Source organism: Grammomys surdaster, unplaced genomic scaffold (genome assembly GCF_004785775.1).
Source record: "Grammomys surdaster isolate TR1022 unplaced genomic scaffold, NIH_TR_1.0 125979, whole genome shotgun sequence".
Lineage (NCBI taxonomy): Eukaryota > Metazoa > Chordata > Mammalia > Rodentia > Muridae > Grammomys > Grammomys surdaster.
Genome location: NW_021620795.1, coordinates 4753456 through 4762451, shown reverse-complemented (window position 1 = coordinate 4762451; position 8996 = coordinate 4753456). Strand labels below are relative to the sequence as shown.

Sequence of the window (8996 nt, the reverse complement as noted above, 5' to 3'; positions counted from 1 at the left end):
GAAAGCTGGGCTATAAGCAGAATGGGCCATAGCCCTCCAAAACTGCTCTCCCCCTCCAGCTGGGATCTACCTCCTGATAGTTCCACAATATTCCAAGACAGTACCACCAGCTGAGGACCTAGTATGCAAACTCATGGCCCTGTGGAGGATCTCTCATGTTCAAACTGCAGCCAATTCAGAGGATATGAAGCAAAATATCTACACATGTATCCATGGTTTTAATATGACACAGATGGGTGTATGCTGCATATACTATGTTATGACCTGCTTTTGTACTAAGATGTCCACTATGGACAGCTTGCAATATAGGCATATCAGTACATAGAACATCCTTTTCTTTTTCTTTAAAACAAATGAGTTGTTTATTCATTCATTTATCTATGAGATATGGAGATTGAATCCAGCTCTTGCTTGTGTAAAGCAAGAGCTTTATCACTGAGCTGTACCCCTTGATTTTATTTTGAGGCTGAGTCTCATTAAATTGCCCCAGTCTGGTCTCTTGACCCTCTTGCCTCCATGTCTGGGGCAACAGATCCATATGTGCACCCCCATGTCTGGTTGTGCTTCTCCTTTCTAAGTAGCTGTATGAAATTCTATTATGTGATAAACTGTGACTATTTATTATTATTATTATTGTCACTATTAATTTTTTAACCAACTCCTATTTGGTAAACATTTGCAAGCTTTGCAATTTCTCATAATATTTTAAAGGAAGCAGAGTTTATGCCAGAAAAACGCTTCCTGCTTGCAAAAGGCAGTCTGCCCTCTATGGAAATAAGCAACTCTCGGTTCACACAATTAGAAGGTGTGTGATGCGTGAACGCTTCCTTCTCTTCCCCATTCAGCCCGATGAGAACCAGAACAGCAGCATCAGCATATCTTCCCACTGTTCACTTAGGGGCTCCTCTTTCACAGGAGCGTCTTCTCTTCACTGGAGAGGGTGGCTGCTGAGGTGCCGCCTCACTGTGCAAGCCAATGCGGCTGTGTGAATGTGACACGCCTGTTCCCCAGAGACAGAGGAACAGTTGAAATCAGTTTCTTGGGAGCCTCTCAACTGGATGCCAGCCCTGCATTACCCTAGGACACATCTCCATTTATAGACTAAGAGAATGCAATGGCATGGTTAATACACATATGTGTAGTCACATACATGCATGTAACACTCTACGCTCTTGTCTAAAGAGGCGGTGTTTGTAGGTGCAGGAGAAGAGCTCAGTGGAGCAGGAGTTCAAGGCTGATACTGCAGTGTGGTGGAGCAGGTGGCAGTAGTGGAGAGAGAGATGGCTCTCATGTGGGCCTGTGTTCAAGTGTGCTAGGGAAGCAGGGAGCTGGGCTTAAGCTGAGGGCCTGGCAGCATCATTGGCCAGTGAGGCAGAGTTACAACCAAAGCAGCACCTGGGTGGGAAAAGGCTGTCTGTGTCCTCAGGATGGAGAGAATAAAGATTTATTACATTTATGTGTGTATACTCATGGGTGTGTCTTTGTCTGTGTATCACAGAATACACATGAAAGTCAAAGGACAACTTTCAAGAGTCAGTTCCTACCCTGTGAGTTCCAGGGATTGAACTCAGGTCATCAGGATTGGTGGTAAATGCCTTTACTTGCTGAGTTGTGTCTTGAGAGCCCAGGACTTATAAGTCTTCCTCGTTTGATAAGTGTAAGATAAAGTCCCTGAAGAGGAAATGCTGGGTCGAAGGTTCACTAAAACATTTGATGTTTTGTTTCTTCAAACAGTTTGCATTTCCATTACCTTTTTAGTTGGGATCAGTATCCTCGTTCAGTCTATAAGGCCACAGCTTCGCCCAGATAAACACTATACCTGCTTGCCATACAGGATTGAAATTCTCATTATGGCCTATTTTAAGTCAGATTAAAAAAAAAAAGATCAATGAAGCCTGGTCTGATAATATTGAAAAAGTTAATCAAAAATTATGTAATAATAATAGGTATTTCTCCATGTGGAAAACTCATGCAAGATTAAATGCAAGGTGTAATGGCCCATCCATGTTTGTGGCTCTGTGTATACTAACCACAAATGCCAAAGTCATGTGCAAACCTGTCCAGGTGAGCTGTGATAGCGATTCAGAACAAGCAAGCTTGGTTGCTATTGAGAAAGTGATTTTTTAAAATGAGAAACAAACAAACAAACAAACAAACAGAAATCTATTTACCAAACAAATAAAAATCTCTTGGTAAGGATCAAAGCCACCTTTCTTCAGTTAACACAGAAGTGGCATTCAGTTTATTAAAATCATGCACAAGCTCTTTTGTATTTATATATTAATAGATAAAATAGATTGAGGTTCTGCATTGCAGTAGTTCTAAGTATAATTTTTTTTTTACCGCCTTGAATGTCCATTGGGACATTTGAAAAGGCTTAAGGATCAGGACAACTTTTGTGTGTGACTGTCCTATTTCCATTTACTAAATGCCCTCACGACCTGAAGGTATGATGACAAATATAGGGGCTTTACTTGCTTGAAAGCTCAGGTGTGGGGTGGGGTGAGGTAGTATGGGTTGTTAAAAGTTCTCCTCCAAGAAATACTTCTCTCATAGTACAGAACAGTCATAGTATAAAAGGTACCATGACTGTTCAGAGCACCCTAGACTGCTGCCATGTGACCTTCCTTTAACTGAGTTCTCCCTGGAGCTCTTTACACTAGGAATAGGTGAGCATTTTAAACTTTCCACTTCTGGCTTGCTGTTCACAACTCTTACCATCTCTTACCACTGCTGCAGGGCCTGGTCTTTGGGCTGGTCACTAAGCCCTTTTGGGCTTCATTATACCTCTCTGTCAAATGATAGTATACACCGAGATCTCTTTCTTCAGGGGATGTTATAATGATGCAAAGGAATAGAATACTTGAGTGGCAGCTTCCCAAATTCTTAATAGACTTTGAGATACTTTAAATCATGTTTGAGCTAGTAGAAAATACTTAGTGCATCCGTCTTAAATGTAAGTGTAACAGACTGTTTTGTTTAATAATTACTAATTCTCAAAATCTTTTCTGTGGGTTAAGATCTCTAATTGCCCTACAACAACTGTGGAGTCCACCTGTGCCAGGTGGCATGGATAGTGACTCAACCACCAACCATGGTCACGATCTTGGTGTTGACCTCACGTACCTGCTTCTGACTAAGTCCTATTATTTTGCTGTGTCAATCTCTCATCAGTTAAGGGCGCAAAACTAATCAGGGTATAACATGTGTTTTTTTCTTCATACACACTATTGTTGACCCTCTGTCAAAGTGCACGATTATATATTTCTCATTATTGCTTTTGGAGAAAGGCCTGGTCCTTCCCTGTCTACAAATTCCAGGAGAGCAGCTTGCCTGGTTGGTTCACCTCCAGCACCCACCACCCACTGCATGCCCTACTGTGTCCCTTTTGACCAAGATGCTTGGCCATTACTGACTGGATGGATGAGTGCAGGAGAACGGTTGTCAGCATACAGACACCATAGAGGGGACAATGAAACCTTATGAATCGGGCCTAAAATGTACTCATTTATTCATTCATTCAAGCATCCATTTAGAAAACTCTTGCATTCTGGCAAGAAAATTAATTTTATCCCAGTCCCCAGTTTGAGTGTCAAAGCCATACGGAACACAAGCCCCGGGGTCAGGATGTGCTTGTTTCGGTTTGGAAAGAGCTGGCACTTGTTCATAGGCTGGAGGTGTGCTCAGAAGCAGAGAATTCATTATAACTAGTTAGTCATCCATGGCGACACTGCCCGTGGGCGGGGTGCGCTTGGCGCTCTGCTGGTGGGCTCGTTCCTGGTGCTGCTTCCCTAGGTAGGTGTATGACTGGCCTTAAGCCCATGGAGGCTGGGGTCTGCCAGTACTCAGAAAAAGGCCTGGTAAAGAGCCCCTCACATTCAACTCAATAAGCCAAACCATTCACTGCCAAGATAACTTTTCCAGAAACTGTTGTGAGGGAGAGCGATGCTGGATCCTAGGATACTACCCAGTGGAAGCCAGAGCCTACCTACCCTTACTCAGTTCTTTGCAATTGAGTGCAGAGAACTGGGGTGCAGGGTACCAGGAGAAAAAAAAAACCCTATAAATCCCAAAGGCGGAAATACATGCACATAAGGAGAACCGAGGCGGCGGGGTGCATTAGGGGAATAGGTGAGGTCAGGAGCACACGGCTGCCCCAGTCGCCCGAGTTTGCTCCACCAGGCGAGGATGACTCAGCCTCACTCGGGTCTTTACCGCCAGCCCGCGCGAGGGCTCCACAAAGTTCCTAGTCACACCCTAGAGCTTGTAAGAGGATGGGGCAAGGCTTTTCTAAGGGTGGGGGCCTCGGCGAAAGAGACATCCAGGGGCTTCCCCGGTGGGTAGCCATAAGAAGCCTCGCCTGCGCTCAGCTGCCTCCTCCCGGGCTGGGGCTGATGCTGGTGCTGGTGCGGGGAACCTCCAAGCTCAGAGCTATCCGATTCCCCCCGCCCCCCACCCCCAAATATCCCCGCAGAATGAAGGGTGTCTGCCGGTCAGGTTGGACTCCCCGCTGCGTTTGCTTCCTTTCCCACTCCGGCATCCTGGCCCCTGGGTGCACCGCGTAGCAGTGCGGACCCCGAGCTTCAGTAGGCTCGGAAGCACCCTGGCCCATGGTCCCGAGCGCCAGCGGTGGCTGTGCGGTCGCCCGGTGCCCGTGCTGCGACTGCAGCGCCACCCTCCGCGCTTTCCACCGGTCGCCGCGGCCGTGGAGCAGCGATGGGCGGCCACGCCGCGGTGCACTCCCTAGACCCCGACCCCCTTGTCCCATCCCCAGCTCGCTCCGCCGCTATACGAGCCGGTCCGTTGCCGCCGCTGCCGCCCGCTGGCCTCTTCCAGACTTGTGCCTCTTCCCAAGGAATCGCGAGGGGAATGGGGAGGGGGTCGCTCCACCGCTAAGCTCCGCAGCCCCCACCCCAACGCCCCTGTCCAGTCCCCAGGGCTCCCTGACCAGATCAACCACTGGCAAAATGTGGAGTGTCGGTGCCCTCGGCCTCGCTCCCGAGACCCCCACCCCCACTCTGCTCCGGTCGCCAGGGCCTGGGGACCGCCCGGGGCCACCCGTGAGACGCGCCCGTGGCGGCGGACTGCGGAGTTGTAAAGAACTCAGCGGCCGCAGTGGGCCGGGCCGGGCGAGGCGCGAGCCGTGGCGGCCAAGGACACTGGAGTTTGCGAGTCTCCGCCCGCGAGGCGCCTCCCGCCCTCCCGCCGCGGCTCGCCGGACTCCCCGGGGCCGCCGAGGCGGGGCCGGGCAGCTGCCGCGGCAAGAGGCGCGTCTCGCTCCCTCCTCCCGCGCCTGCCTCCTCCCCAGTGCTCCCTCCCGCCTCCTCTCCGCCCTCCCCTCCCCCCCACCCCGCTCCTTTTTTTCCCCCCTGCTCCCCAAGTGAGCCCGGCGCGCGAGAAGCAGGAGGGGCGGCGCGCGGCGGAGCAGGCAGCCCGGCGCGCTCGCCCACCGCCCGCCCGGCGCAGCTCTCCGCGGCCGCTCCAGTCGCTGCCGCCGCCGCCGCCGCCGCCAGGATGGCTGAGCCGGGCTCGCTGTGCTGCGCGTCCCGGGGGGCCTCGGCGCTCCTAGCCACCGCTCTTCTCTACGCCGCGCTAGGGGACGTAGTGCGCTCCGAACAGCAGATCCCGCTCTCCGTGTAAGTCCCTGATGCTGGGACTCCCGGGGAGGGGCCGCTAGCGCCCGAGAGAGACCCGGGGCGCCCAAGTTTGGGAGCCTGCAGGTGCGGCTGGGCAGGACCCGCGGCGGGTGCGGGCCTCGCCTCTTGCACCTGCCTCTCAGCATCAGCACCCAGCGGCGGGAGACCAGGGTGGGACCTTCTAGCCCTTATCCTGGGGCTAGGGAGTAAGACCCGGAGAGCTTCACCTCAAGTGACAGCGCCAAGTTTAGAGCCTGTTTACCGACTGCAACTTCGTCGGGCTGTTTAATGATCCCCTTTTCTGCTACCTTGCCATCCTACTTTTCCGGGAAGCGGGGGGATGGGTGGATTTCTTCAGAGTAGTATTCCAGGTGGTGCTCATTTTAGGTGTTTAAGTAACCAAGCAATTGTTTCTATGAAAGCCCATGGTCTTCTTAGAGAGCTGGGGGACACTTTATACCTTCTGAACTCCTGTGACCCACGACCCCATCCCGCGCTGCGCTGCGCTCCGCACCTTGGTGCTGGTAGTTTGTAAGAGAGAGCTTTTTCTATCTTTCTTTCCTTTTTCCTTTAGTGTTCTATCGTCCTGCTCTTTCAGCCATAGCCCGGTGTGTGCGCGTGTGTGACGGTGACACTGGTATTACATTTCTTCCCTCTGCTTTTTTTCCCCCATAGAGTGAAGCTGTGGGCCTCCGCTTTTGGTGGGGAGATAAAATCCATTGCTGCCAAGTACTCGGGTTCCCAGCTTCTGCAAAAGGTAAGGTTTCTGTGGTGACAGACAGCGATGATTTTTCTAGCACAGAAAATGGAGGCAGATTTAGTTTTTCCAAACAAACGTGAGCCCAGAGCTGCATCAGTTATCAGAGTAGTCTCTGATCTCCCGGTTCTTGGCATTGTACTGTGCAGTGACTTCTCCCTACCAACCGGTTATTTTTAGATGACACTTGATTCCAAACACAAAGAAAAGCAGGATACTCACTCGCACTGTCCTGGCTGGGGCTTGGAAACAGTGTGTTTGCATGGCTCTTCTCGCAGTTGTCGGTATTGCAGTCTCAGTGCCAGAGCAGATGCTTCCCTGGCCAAAAGATGTTAACTTCTTCCAAGGGGCAGAATCGGCAGCGTCTGTTCTCCAAGCCTCCACCTTGCACGGGAGTCATAGGGTTCAGTGTATTGGCGAGATACCAGCAGCATTGTTTGTCATCCCTGCAGTTGTACAATCCCATTATTCCTCAATCATCTAGACCCAGGGCTGGGGTGCATTACATCATTACAGATAAGGCGAATGGATGTGGTTATCTTTCCACTCAGCTGCACTGCCGGGTAATAAGCTAGGAGAGTGGTCCACAAACTTAAGAAATTGGTTGGTGTCCATATATTTCTGTAAAGTAATGAGAATGGAGAATTGATTATTAGGCTGTTATCAGGAGCTGCATCGATTTTAATTCAAATAGGCATCATCATGCTTAAAATTACATCTTGAGATATATGGCCCCCTTTCTCCCCTTTAAGATAAAGAATGAGGCGGCGGGTGGGTGAGCAGGGGTGGAGGTCAGAGCAAAGGAAAAGAATTTCAAGTTAGTAAACGAACCAAATTAATCCAGACATTCTCCTGACAATAGAAACTAAGATTGGCCTTTAGGGGACAATTCTCCAAGAATGGGTATAAAGAGCTTAAATTGTTAAGTTAACTTTTAAGCATTTTAAAATGTGCTTTTTGGGCCAATGTACCATATGTGTTGCGCATACTGCCTGGTAACCACGTCCATATTTTATTTATGGCATTCCATTTCAGAGAGTAGCATTTCGGGGCATTGTACAAAACTGTTTGCCACACGAAATTCAAATATTATAATAAAGCATCACCCAGTAATAGGATGGCAAGATATGCTGGAAAAAAAATGCCAGGCACCGAATCCTTGAAGCCATAGGGAAGATTGTTCACCTTTAGATTGGAAAGAAGTTCTCTGAAATTTAGTCAGTTGATAAAACTTGATTCATTGACCTGCCTTAATGGAACACAGCCATTTATATACCTGCTACCCTCCATGTTTTTGTAAGAAACATGGCCTTTCTCTCTGATATTCTTTTAATTTGGTCCAGCCTTGCCTGTACTCTGGCTGTTTGCCTGCTTGTCAGATGTTTTATGTGACAAACTCCGGACTGTAACACAGCCTGCGTATTTTGCCTATGCTTTGAATTCTGAGGTGCTCTGAGTGTGAGCATATTGTATAACTTTAAAGAAATATTTCTCATCTGCATGTTGTAGTTGTAACAGTTCCAAAAGAACCCCCCTTTTGGTCTTGGTTGTACTGAGATAGATAGCTTCTAGCTCACATTTTTGGGGAGCACATGAAATATATTTGTCTTCTCTTGGAAGTTTGTGTACACACACATACTGTACAAATTCCATCAGCCCTATTATTAGTTATTGTATAATAGCAAATTGGCAATGGCGAAGATACTTCTCATCGGCATAGTTCCTGATACTGAATTCACCAGCCTTGCTCTGCCCTTGTCGAGTTTGCTTCTTGACAATTGTGTAATTATTTCCAGCTGTTTAATGCTTTGTTGCCCTTCCTTGCTGCTGTCTGGCGTTTTGTAACTAATTCGAGGGGAAAGCAAATTGGTGTTTTCAGTTAGGGTCCAGAGTGGGTATCTGCTTTAGTACTGGGGTTCGTCACCTTTCACAACAGGGGTTGTGAAATACCCACGGCTTTGGGTTGCTTGGCAGATACTTTCATGAGTGACCAGAAGGGTAGATAAGATGACTTAGGAAGCACTTTTAAGAAACCTTTGAGCCATACTGATCTCCCAAATGTGACTGCATTCTTTAAAATGGTGAAGAAACATTGGTTCAGAGAGTTCAGTGGTAATGAGAAGAGATTGGAGATGCTCTGAGTGTTGAAGATGAAGCAGCACTTGGAAAAGCAAGGGCACTGTTACCCTCCTACTTATTTTCAAGTTTCTGGTCACTTGCATTAGAACTTATTTCCTTAAATCAAAACAGCACACATTGCATCTGTCCACTGGGTCCCTGTATCTTAACAATTGAGGTGCTTTGAAAATGAGTTAAAAAATTCAATTGGAAAATATATTAACACTGTGTTGAGGGAATTCACAGGTGACAATACTGGGTTGCATAATAGACTGTAATTTCATTTGTAAGGTGTGGGCATTAACATTTGATCCTCAGTTAAGAAAAAATATACCGTGTGCTATGATATAATTTTATATATTTATATAGTTTTCTAACTGAGACTTCATATTATGAATCAAAGTAGCATGTTTGCTTTTAGAATGGAAGTCTTTCTTTCTTTCTTTCTTTCTTTCTTTCTTTCTTTCTTTCTTTCTTTCTTTCTT

General features: G+C 48.1%; 1 protein-coding gene across 2 annotated transcripts in view; it reads left to right on the top strand.

The window, feature by feature from the left end:
- The first annotated feature begins 5420 nt into the window (after positions 1-5420).
- Cacna2d3 (calcium voltage-gated channel auxiliary subunit alpha2delta 3) overlaps positions 5421-8996 on the top strand; it is a 793771-nt gene continuing 790195 nt past the window's right edge. The window contains exons 1-2 of one of the 2 annotated variants that reach the window (XM_028754076.1): positions 5421-5636; positions 6312-6393. In XM_028754076.1, coding sequence (XP_028609909.1) covers positions 5515-5636; positions 6312-6393 — 204 coding nt within the window. In that variant the 5' untranslated portion in view covers positions 5421-5514. The remainder of the gene's footprint in view (positions 5637-6311; positions 6394-8996) is intronic. The other variant, XM_028754077.1, reaches the window with a different exon arrangement.